This window comes from Erithacus rubecula (assembly GCF_903797595.1).
Source record: "Erithacus rubecula genome assembly, chromosome: 3".
NCBI classification, from domain to species: Eukaryota; Metazoa; Chordata; class Aves; order Passeriformes; family Muscicapidae; genus Erithacus; species Erithacus rubecula.
In genome coordinates, this window is record NC_136689.1 from 45,875,483 (window position 1) to 45,894,890 (window position 19,408).

The 19,408-nt window shown below is 43.8% G+C and overlaps 1 protein-coding gene across 1 annotated transcript in view; it reads left to right on the plus strand.

Moving 5' to 3' along the window:
- Positions 1-17,857, plus strand: part of EEPD1 (endonuclease/exonuclease/phosphatase family domain containing 1) — a 63,090-nt gene extending 45,233 nt beyond the window's left edge. Inside the window, 5 exon segments of the mRNA XM_079302654.1 lie at positions 3,953-4,063; positions 7,364-7,498; positions 8,637-8,769; positions 15,771-15,965; positions 16,071-17,857. Of these exon segments, the coding sequence (XP_079158780.1) occupies positions 3,953-4,063; positions 7,364-7,498; positions 8,637-8,769; positions 15,771-15,965; positions 16,071-16,270 (774 nt within the window). The 3' untranslated portion in view covers positions 16,271-17,857.
- Positions 17,858-19,408: the final 1,551 nt, after the last annotated feature.

Here is a 19,408-nt window from a genome sequence, read left to right on the forward strand (position 1 = left end):
TCTCCATTAAGAGGAACCAAAATTGTCTTTCCTTTGATGAAGCAAGTAGTTGTTTACCTCAACTGCAGTGCTCTTTTGGCCTGACAGCTTCTGTGGTAGTTAAGTAAAATGGACATTTAATTGCTTTGAGTGCCTTTCTGAAGTTCAGGTGATGATAGACATACCATGCCACAACAGGCTCCCCCTCCTATCTCATTTTCACTGTTATTTCTCCCCTGGCCCTGCTCACAGCCTCTGATCTGACTCCAGGTCTGAAATAAAGGTAACCTCCAAACCTGGCTAATCAGAAATGTGTAATTTATTAAACCCTAAGGCATTGTTCTCCTTGTCACATTTTGTTTCCTAAGTGTTTAGGAGTAGCCCATCTTCTTTTTGAGCAAAAGATGTTCACCACAGGGGAAGTTGCTGGTTCAGGGTGGTCCCCAGAGCTGGCTTTATAGGAATAACACTTAGCAGGCCAAGATGTTCAGTATGGAGTGATGTCATCCTCTGGGAAGGATGACCCGGCTGCACAAATGGGGTTGATGTACAAATAGCACCCCAAAATAAAACACAAAGTAACCAGGGTGTCCTGAAGAAGAGGTGGTGGGAGCTGCTTGTGTGCAGAATTGCAGAGCACTTGCTGGCAGCTCTGCTAGTGGGAAAAGTTATTGCACTGGAACAGATCAAACTCAATGCACAAATTAGATGTTCTTGCGGTGCTTGGAGTGCCCTGCGGAGACAAGTAGGTGTGTTAGGAAGACTGTAACTGCCTTATGGTCTCCAGCATATGCCAGCCCAACAGATGTTTCTTTCCCTGCTTCCAAATTAGTCCAAGACCCCTTGCATTCACTTCTGAAGTCACTCCTCAAATGTCCAATTCTCCAGCTTCTTCCAACTGCCTTGTGTTCTTTTCCAAAGTCAGCCATAAGTACGTGTCTCTGCTTCTGGACAGGCAGGGAGGGACAGGTGCCAGCACTTTACCGGGTGGACAAAGAGCAATTGCATCTTTGGATCCTTCCTTCTTGGGAAAATTGTGTGTTACTTATCAGCAGATTCAACAGGGCTTGTCCCAGTTCCTGGGATAGTGGCTCGTATTGGTGCCTTGCATGCCAGATGGGGGCACTCATATCCAACGGGCAGGTTGTCACCTGACACAAGGACGTTGACCACTCACAAGCACAGGCTGCTCTTTTGTTTAGAGTATGCCTTGGGGCCTGGTGCTGCCATGTTCCTGCTCCCTAGTAGCACTCCCTATCCCATGAAAACCAGCACCCAGGTGGAAGAGAGACCACAGGGTATCTGTGTAAATAAGTTGTGGTGCTGTTGGTCTCATGGTAGGTGTGGGGGTGTGTGTGTGTGTGCACGTGCGCATCAGCTTTGTATTGGTATGTGTAGGTTATAATGAACAAACTGATTGAATTTCAGGAAACTTGCAGGCTGAAAGGCTCTAGAGAAAAACAAAGCTAGAATTTTTTTCCTTAGGAGGATTTTTTTGAAAGGAAAAAAATAATTGTTTTGATTGAGATTTTAGTTTTTCTTTACCACTTGAAGAATTGCATCTCAAAGGGTTGGCATAGCTCTTAGTTTTGCAAAAGAGGAAAGGCATTTTTTTTCATTCCTAGTGTGGACTGGAAGCTTATCTGTATACTTTTGCTGCATGAGCAGCATAATGTTAGTTGATGTTGGGTTTTGTGGGCAAAACAAGATGATTTGAAAAATGCCGTTCTCACTTTAGCAAAAAAAACATGCCCTCAGCAAGTATGCTGTCACAGCGTCAAAATATGTGTGCCTGTAAGCCTTGGAAAATGAGTACAGAAAATCAGCTGCTGTAGGACAAATTCTCCATCACTGCAGCAGTACCCAAAATAGGCTTTTTTTCCACAACAAACTATATAATCTTGTAGTCTTTTTGCTTGCACCAAGTCAAATCAAAGCCTTAAAAGAAATCAGTTTGAAGGAATCAAACTATTCAAATTAGTAGACTGCAGATGCTCTTTTTAATAAAATGATGGTTTCTGTAGGATTTATTCAGTCTTGTCATACGCTTTGTGCTAGCTGGACTTTCTAGGCAGCTGCAACCTAGAGATAAGTCTTTTGTCAGGTTACAGTGAACTCCTAATTTCAACAGTATTTTTGTTTTTCTGATTTAAGTTATTTAAGTATTAGAAAACTCACTGACCAAATCCACTCTGAAGACATCAGAATGCCCTCAGGATTGAGTAATTATTGCTGCTGTGATTTATTGTATTAGCTGGGGTAGCACCTCGCAATCAGCTGAGAGCAGAGCTGTGTTCCGAGGCTGTGAAAACACCCTACCTGTCTCCGAGTTCCCTAAATCAGCCCAGCCCCAGCACTGCCTGAAGGTACATAATGGGCCACAACATATGTTAATGTGGCATCTTGAATGAGAAGCCCCAGCCAATCTCTGCACGTCAGAAAACTGTTTTAAAAGCTGCGCCAAGGGTTTTTGCTTTCGGGTGTTCAACCGAAACAGCTCTCAGTCTTCTGAGGCAAGTAAAGGGGTGTCTGGGTTGTGTGTATTTGAGAATCAGGCTGCTTTCAGCTTCAGGATACTGAACTTGCAGACAAGGGAGTCAGTGAAAGATCAGGATTTGATTTTAGTTTCTGAATCAAAAGATAAACATGAAAATAACTATTCTATCATTTTACTGGTATCCATGTAGGAAATACTTATATCCATACAGCTCTGTAGCTCTTCAAACTGTGTTAGGAATGTCCCACTGCAGAGAGTCACTGTGCACATGAAGTTATTGTTTGGCTTGAAAATCCTTTGTTAAATTGCTGCTTGATCTGGAGGGGTGTTCTGGATCCAAGATTTTGTCTGAGGATACTTCTTCACTGTGAAAACTTATGCATTTTAACCCACTTTCTCCAGTATCAGAACAAGATGGTGCATGGTGGAAGTCCCTGTTGCTCTTTCACAGGACTGACTTTTTACTAGCCCTCTCCCCTCAGCCAGAACCTCTGCCCCAACTAGGGCATCCAAATTCTGCCAGCTTCCAGCCAGAGCCTGCCTGGAGCCAACTTCAGCCTCTCAAAGGACTCTAGCTCCTGTTGAGCCTGATTAGAAACCCCTGACAAAAAGTATTCCATATTGTCTGCATGACAGACTTTCAGATCCCAGATTTTCCAGGGTGGCTTTTATTATTTATTTATTTACTTGCTTTTATTTCAGTCTCAGGATTTTACACAGGAACACTTGGGGGCTCTCCATAATGTCCAGAGTTCTGGTATCTCTGATCTGCTGGGCATTAGGATGTAGCCTCTCCACCTCTGATCATGTGCTTGAACATGTAATGGTGTCCAAATGCTGTGGCTGTTCAGCAGTGACCAGGAAGATGAGTGCCTCTGAGAAGCATGAGAAGGATGTGCTAGAACTGTATGCAAGCGTGTAGCTGCTTCCTTTGTGCACAGAGGAAATCAACATGTCCCTGGCGTGAAGTCAGAGAAGCCTTAACTCCAAAACTACAGCTATTAAGCTTGGCCTACACCCTTCCTCTCATGTCATGCTGGTGGCTGTGTTGTTGGAGTGGGGCCAGCCACGATATGGAGGCCTCCTGCCCCCAGGAGGATTCGGCAGCTGTTTGTGAAGCCCCAGGCAAGGGGTGGGATATGATGCAGCCAGCATCTCCAAAGGCATTACAGAGGAAACCTCTTTCCAATGAAACAAGTAGCTCTGGAGGAAAATAAAAGGGTCCGAGGGATAAATGTTCTACTTGTAGCTTTTGCACTGAGTTATTTTAGTTCATAATTATCTCTAAGTCAGGGGTGAGTCAGCCTGGGATGTGGCTCAGACCACCTCCTTTGCAAGCCTTCAGGGAAGGCAGAGAGCACAGCCTGTGCTCCTCTGTGCCTCTTACCAGCTTTACTACACACTTTATTTTGCAATTACTTTAAAACCCTCCAAGCTGATGGTTTTTTTTTCTCCCCCCCTTTCCTCTCGCTCTAGTTTTGCATGGAGCTGAACCAGCCGACACTGCCAAACATCCGCAAGTGGAAGGGCCCTAGAGGATGTTGGAAGGGTGTTGTTTCCGAAAAACCCTCAGGCCAGCTACACAAGGTACATTAATCCCTAAGTCCAAAATTTGGCTTTGCTTTTTTCCCCTCATCTAACCAAGGACATATTTTGAATGTTTAAAGAAGCTCTTCTTTGAAAATAATTTTTGGCAAGGTTTGCATTTCTTGTTTTTTAAGCTGATTGTTCCTGTAGCTTTTAATTTGACTGTACAATTTATATTTTGAAAGAATTGTGGTACACTTGTAAGGATAAAGATGTGTGTATGTATATTTGCTGTGCATGTAATTGGAGGAGGTGGATAAAAGCAGTACAGATATATAGATGAAAAGCCACACATTTGGACAAGGTAAGAGTCCTGAGTTTTTCCCCTGGCAGGCTGTAGTACTTATGACATTTTTTGTGCAGGTCTCCTGAGCTGCTCCCTTATGCTGTACTGGCTGGCATTTGAAAGGGCTTCCCATTTTCCTAGTCTGCAGGTGAAGAGCCTGCAGAGGAGCCCTGTAGCCTGCCAGCCTCACATGGAAAAGTTTACCTTGTGTGTTCCCCAGAGTCCTTGGCACAGGTGTTTAAAGTGCTGAGGACTCAATTTGAAATCTGCACTGTGCTGCACTGTGCTTTTCCCTGCAGCATCTGCTCTGGGAACATATATATGTCTGTGTGTGTATATATATGTAGCTATAGATACAGAGTCTGTGTGTGTGTGTATATAACTCTCTACTGCAGGGAGGTACTGATTTTTTAAGATGGTGACAGCTGCACCTGCCTACCCTTGACAATGTTCAAGGTGTAGCTGCACTGGACTAGGCACTAACAGTGCTCAAAAGCTGTTTTGCCCAAGGGAAATCTCACCTTTTCACCCTTAAGGTTGCTAATGAGTTTTCAGAATAGTGTCCTCCTCGAGCTTGAGCCTGTTGTAGCTGAACAGGGTCGTTCTCATGGTGCAGTTATTGCAGTGTGGATGTTGTTGTAGGTAGGAAGCAAGATCTGAGACCTGTCGTGCAACAAGTAGTGCCTGCCAGTACATGGGGCAGTCTTCAACAGTCTTATTGATCCAGAATGATCTATTCTGACCACTGTTGTTACTAAATGGCTGCAGTTGTGTCCTATAGCCATGTTGCTTAAAATGCACATTTCTTTATTTTGGCTTTTCCAAATCGAATTGCACCGTTCACTGGTTTTGGATTCCTGTTTTTGCATGTGCACCTCCTTTTATTGCCCTTCTGAGAAAAACCCAAGAAGGAGGGAAACATAAACCCAAACAACCCAAAACCCGCCACCTGAAGAGCTCAAGGATTTTACTCTTGCTAGAGGGACATACAAGGTCAGGAGGGTCTGGAAAGATACAGTGTTTGAATGTGTCAGAAGTTTAATGAAAATCACACTTAATTGAAGATCAGAGTGTAAGTGCCCTTCAGGACATTTTTATTTGTGGCTGGAGTTTTCCTTTGGAATTTCTTGTTAGGCCAGATCATTAAAACATTGAATATAAATAGTTGTGCAAAGTTGTCAAAGTTGTTCCCTCCACCTTTTTTTTAAATCAAGAATTATTAATAAATGTCTCAGAATTTCTATGTTAAATTCGGAGTCTTTAGTCAGATTTTTCTTGAGCTGTACTTCCAAAGATAAGAATGGCAGCTTTGAATACAGGATGAGTAGATAAAAGTGATCATCCACCTTGTTTTATGGAGAGGGATATAAGAATGAATGGTTCCCAAAATTATGGTAGAAATGTGCAGCCAAACTAAGAATAGAAATTGTATCTACTTGATTCTTCCTTTTAGCTGCTTTAACAGGAATCTGGCTGAGCTGGAGAACCCTCCACTAAGCCAAAAAGTGTCTTCCTGGGGCTAGTTAGCGAGTCTGTCAGGTTTGAGCACTGTGTACACAAATGCAGTGAGGTAATACAGTGTAACCCCAAGAACATATCATCTTTGGCACAAACTGATTTTGGGATGCTCTCTAGGGCTAAACACAAAATGGTGGATGGTGCCTCCAGCTTGTGCTTCCATACATTCTGAGCATTTCAACCAGGCAATTACTTTTGACAGCTTTTTTGATACAAAGTCTGGAGTCTAGAAATAGCCAAAAGCTGTTGACAGCAGTTCTATTCTTCCACATCTTTTCCTGCATCAATTTTTAGACCTTAGGCTTCTTACTGGTGGAATAATTTTGTCAGTATTTTAAAGGTGAGTTATCAAAGGAGCTACTAAAGAATTTGAACCGGCCTTGATCCCTTCAAGGCTCTTGGAAAGTCAGTGGAGCAGGTAACACTTTTTTATTGCAGCTGAAATGGAGAAAAGTCTTCCTTACAATGGATTTAACTGTGATTTGCTAAGGGTTTGAATGATGCCAAAGGAAGTGGTGTCTGGGTGATAGAAGAGGCTGACAGTCTTTGAATCAGATACTGCTGCTGGTGTGACAGCTTTCTGAAAATGCCAATTTCACATCCTGAAGTAATAAAAAAAGACAAAACATTCAGGATTATAGAAGCAGAGCTGAAAGGAGCAGAGAGCTGAGCATGAAACATTCAAGCTGGAAAAGAGACAGAGAAATTGACTGGACTGAGAGGTCTAGACCAGATTTCAAGTCAAGAGACTGAAGAGGCCCAGTTATTTTTAGCTTGTGGGTGAAAAAAGTCTGTGAGATGGTGTCGAGCCTGGGGAGAAGGAACAAATGTGCACAGCATCGTCCACTGCGAGCCCTAGCAGTCACCCAGTGAGACCTCAAGGCAGCAAACTCATGGTTAGACAATTAATCATGAACCTAACAAACTACCTCATTACTGATCACGCTCAGAGGTATCCAATGCCTTGCCTGGAGGAGGAAATGGGGACCACATCCGCTCAAACACACATGAGGCAGCATCCTTCACCCCTCCAATGGTCCTGAACATGCTCTGCCTGTAGAAGATAAAACAGATTATTAAATCCTTGGCTTTACTGGAGCAGTGCTGGAATTAACTGGGTGTCCAATAGCCAGTGTGCAGGTGTGAGGGGCTGTGAATAAGCAGAGTGATGTGTATTTCAGCTTGGCACACTCACCCTTCAGTGAAGTCAGTGGAACTTCCCAGGAAGCATTCCTCAAACATCTGATGGGAGTTTTGGTGGGGTGAACTGAAGAAGCCTTTTCTACTTGTCCTCTGTATCTTCCACTGATAGCCCAGGAAGCTGTTTCTCCTTTATGCTTAGGCACAGCCAATTGAGCTTCTGGCTCTCAGCAGGCACCACTCCTGGATATAGATGATATAAATTAGATACAGATATAGATATAAGACTACATTTGGGCAGAATGTTTTGTTTTTACCATCTTGTGACTGGCATTTCTCTTTATTTTTTATTCTAGGGAGTTGAATATTCTGGCTTCCTCTGGGATACAACAGCTGGCATTGAATTGAAAGATGCTTCATCTCGGGAGGGTGCACAGACTAATGGGAATGGGAGGCACTCATATCCTCATCCATATCTTGGACATTTCAAGGTAACTGCCAGAGTGCCTTGCAGAACTTTTACTAAAAAGAAATTTGGCTAAGATGAAAACAGGCACAGCCTTCTCACGGATAAAAATTTGCATGAGCCTCTGACCCTTCTCATTACTGTCCCAAGACTTGATTATGGACAGGTGCTTAATGCACCATAATACATGTGGTAGTTCACCACAGTCAGTCCTTTCCCTTGCTTCTGTGGGAGCAAACCCTACTGCAGGGGAGTATTTGAGAACCTGAGGGTCAGTGGATCCTCAATACCAGCCAGGACTGGCATTCTTGTCAGTGCCACAAGGCGGGATGAGTGCAGGGAGAATGGAGATGGATTTTACATATATATGAGTATGTGTGAGTATAAGGCACAGTGCTCCAGTGATACTTGGGCTGGCCTATCTTATGTTGCTGTCACACTTCAGAGTTTCCATTTTAAAGCTTTTTCACAGGGGCCAAACCTGTCTAAAAGAACATCATCACTTTTGGAACCAGTTGTTTGGCATATGCTGGAGCAAACATAGGAACAGAGAGAGCCCATCTCCACACAGGCTGTGACAAAAGGGTCCAGTTTAGGCAACTTGACATCTCTGGTAAGGCTTTGAGAGAAGCATTAATCAAATAATTATTAATAAATAAAATATTAGTAATTAATTGATCAGACAAATAGGTCCAAGTGATTCTCAGAAGGTGAACAGGAGATTGCAGGGAGCCAGCAGCTCTTTTCAAGGTACATTAAGTTTCTTGGTTAGTCTCTGTGGCAAGCTCACAAGACAGTAGTAATTAGCCCCTTTAATGATCATGACATTATTTGTAGTTTATTAACAACTGGTTTTGCATAAACTGATTTTCATAAGCAGCTGACTTCTTTATTCAATTGTGCTGAAAGGAAGCTGTTTGCTAATGCAAACCAGTTTCCCCAGAACTGAGAGGGTATGAGGTTATTGCAAACAAAGCTGCAAAATACAAATGCCTCCCTCCTCTTCCTTCCCACACTGAGACACACGAAGACACACCACATATACAGCAGTGTGAGTCCTACTGCCCCAGATTTACTATTAAATTACTGGGAACTGGCATGTGGTTCTGCATTGTGACCTTCCATTCCCCACATGCATTGATTTCTCTTCCTTGCCTTCCCAGGTTGGAATGAATGATCTGACTGTGGTTAATCTTCACCTGGCCGTGTCACCCTCTGCGGGAGAGAACTCTGAGAAGAACCATGACAGCCACAAACTGGCAGCTTGTGCACAGAGTTTGCAGGAGACTCTGAAAGGTAAGGCAGGGTTTTAACTGCCAGCTATCTGTGCAGCTAATGTGCATACTACCTAATTCAAAGGAATTTTTAACAGTAAAATTTGTCTCAGTGAGCATTTCAAAAATACCATTACCAGCCTCACAATTGTCTTTACCCATATTTGTGTGATGCATAGCATGACAAATATGCTTTTCCCTTGCACATTGTCTTACAGCCTTTCCTAATTAACAGCATAGGAGATCCTACTGACTTTGACACCGTTTTTTTCAAATTAAGTTCCTTCTGGTTTTATGCTACTGTAACAGCAAGTTGTGCCAAAGGAAAGTCACTGGAGTTGAGACCCTATTTTAAGTGCTTTGTGGAAATGACACCTACCTGGTATCAGAGCAAAGCTAAATTACTTTTTTCTTCCAAGAGAAATAGGTTCTATATATTTAATTTTTGGATAATTGAAAGCTCTTTGGAAAAACCAATGCAAATTTGCAGATGACTGCTAATGAGAAAAGAGACCAAGTCCTGCTTTGATACCTGGATGTAATATGTAGAATAATTTTGTTGATTTCGAAGAAGTTGCTCTGGCTTTACACCAGGATGAAATGACACCAGAATTCAGGCCAGAGCTTGAGCAATTAAATAGGCAGCTGGATTTCTTTACTTCATTTCTGTGAATTTGATTTTTACTTTGAAGTTTGCAAATTATGTTTAACTTCCTGTGAAGCCGAACATAGCAGTTTAGATTCTAAATGTTGCTGATCTTGTTATAGGCACAGAAAAAGTCTAGCACTTTGTTTACTGCTTAAGAAAGATGTAAAAATATTGCAAGATTATTCATGTGATGATTTTCAGCTTGGCCCAGCTCACCCACATTGGTGACTTGGAAGCATTAATATCCCTCTTGTATAACTCAAAAGATATTTGCAGTTTTTCTGCATGTTGTGTTGTTGCTCCTTTTGAGCTTCAGAAGCCAGTCAGAGCTATTTTAAGTGCTACTGATTTGTCCACGTACTTTAAAATTGGAAAGGATGAAGGTAAACAAAAGGATCATTTGTTTAATCCCCAAAGGCTGTTCTGAAACATGGAATAAATGTGTAGGTCTTCTGAAGTCAACTGAGCTGCACTTCCACAATATCTAAATTTAGTCTGTTAGTATTCTCTGTATTTCATGTTTTAATTTTCATATGGCCAGCATGTTACAGGAGCATGTTTGTTTTTGGCTAAGTCTTTCACAAAAGAAGAAATTCAGATTCCTTCCAACTTGTGGGATGCAGGTGTGGTCTCCTAAGGAAATGTTAGTGCACACATGTGACTTTGAAGTACTGAATTACCCTGCCAAAATGAATATCATGCTTAAAATTATCACCAGCCTTCAATTTCTTCTAAATTAGTCCACAAAATATTGGCAGTAATTACTGATTTGTCTGTGGGTACTGCAATAAATTTGATTTTCCATTTCCATTTTACTAACAAATGCCTGTTCTATTATCTTTTATTCTTACTAAGAGGCATGTGAGCATTTGAGGCACATTGTTTACTATCCACAACCTCAACACAGAGTATAGTATCCCCGTATTTCTACCATTAGATTAGTGAGTCCTGGTTCCTTTTTGCCTCTCTTTTTTTCTTTTCATCAGTACTGGAAAGATGCATAATAGCTAATAGGTAACTCTTTGCAGCAGCTCTTCTGTCTTCTCTCAAGAACTCCACCAGTTTGTCTTCAGTGAGGTGACCATGGGCAGCACACAGATGCTATTATGGATGTCCTGGTAGTGGCTGGACCCAGGGACCAAGGTACTGGGTAGATTGAGAGAGTCCTGAGGAGAAGAACTTGTGATTGCTGCTACATGAGAAGCTGGACATGACCCAGCCATGTGCACTTGCAGCCCAGAAAGTCAGCCTCATCCTGCTGAGGGCTCCATCAAAAGCAGTGCAGACAGCAGGATGAGGGAGGAGAGGATTTGGTCTCTCTAATGTGTTCCCATGTGACCCCACCTGGAGACCTGCATCCAGCTCTGGGATCCTCAGCATAGGAAAGGCATAGACCTGTTGGAGCAAGTCCACAGAAGGGCTGTGAAGATGATGAGAGGGCTAGAACACCTCTCCTGTGAAGAAAGGCTGAGGTATCTGGGGTTGTTCAGACTAAACAAGGGAAGACTTTGAGCATATCTTAAAGCAGTCTTCCTGAAAGGGGCCTGTGAGAGATCTGAAGAGGGACCTTTTATGATGACATGTTGCGAACAAGGGAGAATGGGAATTACCCTCTTAAACTGAAAGAGGGTAAGTTTAGATTAGATACTAGGAAGAAATTATATATTTTGAGGGTAGTGAAGACTGGTGCAAGTTCCCCAGAGCAGCTGTGGATGCTCGTCCTTTGCAGTATTCAAAGCCAGTTAGATGGGGCTTTGAGTGACCTGGTCCAGTGGGAGATGCTCCTGCATATGGCAGGGGCTTTGTACTAGATGATCTTTAAAAGTCCCTTTCAACTCAAACCATTCTGTGATTCTGTGATACCTTCTCCCACGTGTCTTGGCCATATTCCATGGGTTATCCATGCATCAGGCACTGAGCTTACTAGACTTCTGAGAAGACTTCTTAGCAGGCAGTGTAACATCACATCCTTCTCATCATGTGTCACTCTGTCCAGAAAGGATTTGAGCATTTAAGGATCTGTTTAATTCATGAGGGAAATCATCCAGGGTATGGTAAAATCAGGGAGTGTGTCCTACAGATGTCCTCTTGATCAGCCATGAAGCAAAACAGGGTTTCCTAGTTCCTGCAGAGAGGCGTATTTCAACACTGCAGACCTTCTGCAGGCACTGTCAGTTCCTCAGCTGATTGCCTTGGCACACCAGAGCTCAGCCACTGCAGCAGAGGGCTGAGTTAAGGTTCTGCTTTGCTTTGTTGGCCAAGAGCCACCTGCAGGCTGCCAAATTCACTGGTGCTTTAGTGAATTTGAAGATGCATTTGCAAACAGACCAGACTAATTTTTTCACCTGAGGAGTTCTTGATTGAGAAGGGCATGGTTGCTTTGGGCCCAGAGGGTGTGAGGGTATGTGGGAGCACTGCTGAGAGGTCATGAACAGAACACGAACCTGGCTGCTGTGGGCTTTATGCCACCACATTCCAACAGATGGAGGCTCTGGGTCCTTGTGGACAGTACAGTCTGTGTCAGGGACCTTTGCAGCAGAAGATTGGTTCTTAAGAGAGCTCCTGCTGCTCTGTCTGCTGGAGGAGGAGGACCAGATTGCATTGGCCAAGGAGCCTCTGGCTCCTGAGGAACAGAATCAAGCCCCACCAACCTTAAACTCATTTCCTCCAAAAGAGGAAAATCACAGCATGGCACCAGTAGCATTGTCTTAATTTTCTGTTTTTCTTTCCATCTGATTATAACTGGGCATCATGATTGCAGTTTTTGATCAGTTATCATCCCTCATTATGAGCAGGGCATGATTTCTTCCAGAATTTTTGCTGAGTTTTGCTGAGACCATTGGGGCTTATCCATGAGGTCTCTTGAGAGCTGCAGCTGCCATGGGCAGCTCTGCTCTCTTCCTCTGCTGAGAGACCCAGGAGTGTCCAGTTTAACAGAGTCATGCACTCGGGAGGATCCAGGAGGGTTCACTTCTTCCCTCTCATGGCTGGATGTCTGTCAGGGTCATGGGAGGAAGAAGACATGAAACTGCAGTGCTGGTGTGCATGATGTTGCAGGAGCTGGCAGAGGTAGGAGCAGGGCTGACAGTGAGCCAGGACAAAGGGTAAATTAAGTTGGTGGTTGTCTAGAAAGCTGGTTGCTTGCTCTTCCTTGCACAGGACTACCCGATGTATTCCCCAATCTTTTGCAGTCTGAGGAGCCCCAGAAGCTTCTGTCAGAGGAGAACCAAAAGCTCTCCTTTCTCTCCCCAGTGGCAAATGGGGTTTCAGCTTCTTTAACATGCTCCAGCCTATTCTGTCTGCCAACTTTATGCTGTTATGATTTTATGCTTAGTTATTCTGCATGCAAATTTTAAATGGGTGAAGAAAATAGTGATTCTCTCCCTAGGCAGTCAGCTCCAGGGGTGACTTCTTACCTCCTTCGAAACATGCATCTAATTGCTGGGTCTTTTATCCTCTGCTATTTCTAACCTCTCCAGAATGGAAAGGTTAAAATTTTCAGGTTTTTTCATGGATTTTTCCTATCAGGGAAATAGGCTTGAGGATTTGCTAGAAGAAGCATGAGTAGTTTATGATTGAATAGAATAGATTTTGTGCATAATCAAGGTATTGCTGTTAAGATCCTTGCCTCTGTCATTTTTACACAGCAAAGATATGCTCCAGTTGTTTCTGTAATGGCCTTTTCCCATATAGGGTGGTGATGAAAACATGTAACAAGCCAAGTGCTTCCTTAGCTATCAAACAAATGTTAATTAAACAAGTGTTGGAGGGTTCTGATGGAGCTTAAAATAACTCAGGTTCAGATTCAGGTGGGGTTTTTTCCTTCAAAGGTGGGAAGACTACTACCATGAATGCTTTATAGGATTATATTTAAACTTCATGTTGTTTACAGTATGGTTTGTGACTTACAAATGGTAGAGAAACCACAAATAATTTCACTAACTATTCATTGCCCCTCTGCATCTTGGCAAGCACCAAGTTTTAAAATATTTGTAAGTCATATGCCCTCAGTCTCCACTTGCTCTCTTGCCCTTTCCCAGTTCATCTTCCCTGCACTGCAAGGCAGGAGTGGAATAGATTTTGTTAGGCTTGTGCTCCCTCTCCTGGATTGTGATTTCTACAGCAACATCAAAAAATGAGGACGCTTATCCAGAGCACTAAGTATGGTAGCCTGTCCACCCCATTCCCTCTCCCACTTCAATCCCAGGAAAGAAAAAGCTTATAATAAGGCTCTTCATAGATCTCACCGCTGAAGTTAGCTTTGAAGTCAGCACTGAAGTCAGGGATAATTTTTTTTTGGTGCATTTATGCCTCATTTCACCATCATTCTCCTTCTCCAGTTCCAAGTAGTGACATGGCAGCATCTCTGGTCAGCTCTTCTCAGACATTTCTGGCAGTGGTTTGAGATGGGTACAGAGGCTTGTGCTTTGTCCTCTTACCCAATGGCACAGATGGGATGTCTGCATCCTCATCTGTGGGTCTAGGAGAGCATACATTATGGACATGAGATTAGGGTCTGGAGTTTCTATTCTCACTCATTAGTGTTGGAAACAAAATGTAACTGAAGTCATTTTCTATTCCAAGTTGAGCAGTATCTCTTCATTTAGCCAGGAAAATGAAAGTTACTGTAGTCAGGGAGTGTCCGTGGGGTTTCTCAACTCATCTTCTGCCATCAGGCTTGTAGACAGCTCCTCAGTCCTGTTCCTTGGCATTTCTTAAATGCAGAGGTTAGAATGAGCACTGCACTTTTGGGACTGTGGTGTCTACCAGCATAAAGCTGCATCTTCCTGGGTTGCTCACAAAAGTGTCCTTGACTTTTACAGAAAATCTATTTTTAAAAAGTCAGTATAAATTAAAGCCAATAGGTGTTTCTTGCAGAAACAGAAGATGCAAAGGCTTCTAAAAAGGTTTCTAAAAATCTCTGAGACTAAAACAGCTTGTCTTTGAGTTTGTCACTAACAGGGAGTAGCAAGGAAAAAATATCAATATTTGGGCTACAGTAAAGCTATTGATACTGTTTCTCACAGTATCCTTCTTTTGGACAAAATGCCCAGCACACAGCTGGATAACCATGTAACATGATGGGTGAGCAACCAGGTCAGGTGGCAAATAGATCAGGCACAGAAAAATTACAGTGAATGGGTGACATCAGGCTGGCATCCAGTCACTATTGGGGTTCTGCAGGGTTCCATCCTTGGCTGAGTTCTCTTCATAAATGGCTTGGGCATGGGACTTGAAGGAATACTAAGTAAGTTTGAAGACAACACTAAGTTGTGAGGAGCTGTCAACTCCCTTGGGGGAAGATAGGTTCTGCAGAGAAACCTCAACAAATGAGAGAGATGAAAAATCTCTAACCATATGAAGTTTAACAAGGTCAAGGTCTGGATTCTGCACCTGGGATGGGGCAACCCTGATTATGTGCACAGACTGGGAAATGAGAGGCTGAAGAGCAGCCCTGTGGAAGAAAGACCTGGGAATCCTGGCTGATGGCAAGTTGAACATGAGTCAGCAGAGCCCTGGCAGCCAGGAGGGCCAACCTGAGGGGACAGCATCACCAGCTGGGCAAGGGAGGGGATTGTCCTGTTCTGCTGTGCACTGGGATGGCCTTACTTTGTGTGCCAGGGGCAGTTTGGGTGACACAATATAAAAAAGACATTCAGCTGTTACAAAGTATCCAGAGAAGGGCCATGAGGATGGTGAAGGGCCTTGAGAGGAAGTTATATGAGGAGCAGCTGAGGTCACTTGGTCTGTTGAGCCTGGAGAAGAGGTGACTGAGGGGAGATCTCACTATATCTTGAATATCCTCAAGTGGAGAAGGGGAGGGGCAGGTACTGATCTCTTTGCTTTTGTGCCCAGTGACATGACCTGAGGGAATGGCCTGAAGCTGAGTTCAGAGGAGGTTTAGGTTGGGTGTCAGGAAGAAGTTCCTTACCCAGAGAGTGGTTGGGGACAAGCTCCACAGAGAAGTGATCACAGCATAAAGCTTCCCTGAGTTCAGGAAGTGTTTGGGCAATGCTCTCAAGTACATGGTGTGACTCTTGTGGTGTCCTGTGCAGGACTAGGAGTTGGACTCAATGACCCTTATGAGTCCCTTCCGACTTAGCATTTTCTATGATTCTGTGACTCTATAATAAATGAGATGATATTTAAAAACAAGCATAAAACGTGTACTGGCTGGTTTTGTTGTCATGAAGAGAATGGCCATGAGTAAATTGTCAGTGAAAAAGACTTTAAACAGCATTTCTTTCAGGAGCTCAGATTACAGTCATGTTGTTTATTCAGTATTTGTATTTTTACTCTTTCCATTTATCCTCTTATACTTGAGTGATGGATGTCCATTCCTCCCATTCTTTTATATTTTTCCTGTTTTCTAGGAGAAAAGGATGTAATAATCCTTGGAGACTTTAACCAGGCCCCAGACAGCAGTGACCATGACATCCTGAAGAAGGAGAAGTTTCACCATCTGGTCCCTTCCAGCACCTTCACCAACATCAGCACAAAGAACCCACAAGGGTCCAAGTCACTGGATAACATCTGGATCAGTCGAAGCTTGAAAAAGGTTTTCACAGGTAGAGTTGCTTGATGAAGTCGTGTAACCTTTAGCTTGGTTAGTCTCACATGTCCTGTTTGGGTAATATCACTTAATGTTTTCCCTGTGATTCTCTTTGATGCAGGCCACTGGGCTGTCGTGAGAGAAGGGCTTACAAACCCGTGGATCCCTGATAATTGGTCCTGGGGTGGGGTGGCTTCAGAGCACTGCCCTGTGCTTGCTGAATTTTACCTGGAAAAGGAATGGAACAGGAAGGAGGTGACGCGAAATGGGAATGGGGTGACAGCTGAACACAACGACTCCCACACTAAGCATGAACGATGACGTGAACTTGAGGGTGCCTCTTCTGCCACCCAGGGAAGGCTCTGGTCACTCATGACTCCATGGCATGGCAGGATTGCTTTCCCCTCCCTCTCCTTCCTGCTCTCTTCCCTGCACTTAGAAAGTATCAGCACTTGATTTTGGTGGTCCTGGCTTTGTGCCCCTACTGGACAGTTCTGGACTGAGTCTTACGGCAACAGAACAATCTGCAACTTTTTCTGGGGACACAGTGGACATTCCCATGCCTGGAGATTTGGATGAGAATTGTACAGAAAATAAAGTGTACTTTTAATACTGGAAAAGTTCTTTGCTAAAATGCAGCTGAACAGGGTTTTTCTGGGAGGGGGAGGGGCAGGTGGTGGTTATTTTCCTTTATAAAGTGAGGTAATAAGAGAGAACCCAAAAAGAGAGACACGGTGGACATTCTTGGTGAGTCTCAAATGCCATTCAACACTTGCAAAAGCTGCTGGAGCTGGTCCCCATGTGACCTCCAGTGAGACGTAAGTGGTCCCTCTGCCCCAGCCAGGAGAGACACTGTTCTTATGCAGCCCTGTGCAGGCACCCTTCATCCTTTCTTTCCTCCTTTCTTATGCTCCTGGCAGGGTCATTTTGCCCCGGAATAGCTTCCTGGAGCTTGCCTTTGTCTTTTTGTTTGATGCAACATTCAGTATTGGGTTTTCTTCCTGCACAATAATTTTCAGAAGCTGGGAAAGCACTAGCTTGTCCCTCTGCATAACCAGATCTGCTTCTCCACTGCCCTTTGCCTTGCTCCTGGATCTTACAGGAACAGCATTTGTCCTTGGGCCCTGCAGCTGGCATCAGTGAGAGGTAGCCATGGGTTTTTGTCTGGGAGTCAGTGTTCTGCACTGGGGAGAAACAGGCCATGCATACTGGAGGTCTATAGATGAGCCCATAATTATGCAATCCGTGCAGGGGCTGGCCCACATGATAGACTGACCTCTACCCATTGACTTTTTTAGGGGGTTTCAGTTTCTCCTTCTGGCAGACCAGGCAGTAATGCATCCCTTTTCTGAGCCTCTCTGCTGTATAAGCCTGGTTCACATCAGGAGATCCAAATATGGCATGAGGCCATCATGCATATGGCAGGGATGAGGGCTGCTTCCAAGCAGGTTTGGGTTCTGTGCATGTCCTGGGTGGCATCACTTCAGTCAGCACCCTGCCATGGCAGCACCAGAAATGGAGCATTGAATTGGCCACCTACATGAGATTTTTCATGCACTGATTAATAACCAGTGGCCTAGAAGGGAAACATATCAGGACTTCAGCATCTGCAAAACAAATAGTTTAAGTGTGAAAGGCACTGAGCTGCCCACTAACTCCCCAATGCCTGCTGCTCCTGGCTGCAGATGACCACACATTTTGCTGCTGAGAGGAAAGTTCTCTGACATGGCTCACTACTCTTGACAGCAGTGCCAGACCAAAGGAGATGCTGTAACTGAGGGTTTTAAAGCAAAACATCATATTCTTGCAGTATTTTTATTACTTTAAGTTTCTGAAATACCAGCTCATTTCTAATGATACAACAATAACTAATTTCTCAACAACTAAATAAATTCCCATGCAAACACACACAGTTGAACAGCTTTTTTGTTTGCATGCAAAACTAAACCCAGGAAAGGTGGCATAGCCTGGGGGTGCATCTCAGACTGAGGGAGATTTCAAGGATATTTCAAGAGGTTAAGTGAATGACTAAGAACTCAAAGCATCAGGTCAAAAATGTACCTTTAGTTGCTCAACATTACCTGTTGAAAATGGAAGGTGTAGGCACTAACCTCTGGTCATGAAAGAAACTAGCTGAAGACCTTGGCTCCAACTTTCATTCCTGATCCTTGCTGCAGCTTTGTCATTTTCAATCAGGCACAATTTTGCTGGCCTCTTTTAAGCAGCACCAGATTCTCCAACAAACTTACTGGAAAATCCAAAATATATGTGAAGATGCAATAGAGTTGCTTTAGTCAAATGAATATATGAGGTGAGAGGCAGTAAAATTCCCAAGAACACACTCACTCTCTTGCACCAGCTAGTGTTTCCCTGCTATAAATATGTTTGGAAGCTGGAATTATTTTATATCTCTAGAAATAAAACTTGGAAAGGCCAGATTCCATTTATTCTGCTGTGCATGTAAATAAATTCAGAGGCACTAAAGCCTAGGGAAGCACCTGCAGCCTCCTGAGTAGGTGATAGTGCTCACAGGGGCTGCAGGGACCCTTGCTTTGGCTCATGAGTTAACAGGGGCTGCTGGTATGGGAAATGAGCTGAGCCCCTTTCATGACTCATGTGTGAGCTGTAGGGAAGATTGATCAGGCTGGTCTGTAGCCTGGAGGTTACTCAGCCCAGTGGAGAGCTCTGGAAAGGTGGATAAAAAGATGCCTTGGGATAAGATGGGAGGAAGATGGAGGAACTGGGTATCTACAGGTGGAATTTTGCCTTGTGTAGAGTATCTGTATGAGGATGTGCCTGGTTACTTCATGTTGGCAATCAGCAGTGCCTGACTGTGGTCTCACTGGTTTTAAAAATCTTACTTTGTTTACTTTTTTCTGACAACCCTAGAGGAGGATGAGGTGGTTGTGAGTCTGATGGATTTTGGAGTTTCCAAGAACATCTGTTGTGCTATAGTTCTTCAGAAGCTGATGTGGTGGCTGTGTTCCCTGTGGGAGCAAACCTGAATAGCAATTTTATTTCAAGATGCTCTTAGTGGAAACTCTGCTGGTACAGCTGGTTGTGGCTTTAGTGCCCAGGTAGGCCCTAAAAGAAGGTAGCAACTAAGGAGGGGGTACAAAAGTAGTGAGCCTTTCTTACAGAAGAGTGGATACACCTTACACGTTTTGGGGCCCCCTCAGGAGCCCAGATTTTGTGAGGCAGTTGTGCTTCATTAGTAATGTCGCCAATGACTACGCACTGATTTGGTCAAGGTTTGTTTTTTTGTAAGGTCCTTTATCTCACCTGTGCACAGTGAAGATTGGTGAAACTCCTCTCTGCTCACTGCACATGGAGCCTTGGCCACTTCATTATAACATATGCCTCCTGTCTCCTGCTGACATGTGCTAGCCTCAGACGTCCCCTGGCCAGGGGATGTGGTGACAGCTGATACACAGCCCAGGGTCCCTTCCGTGGCTGTGG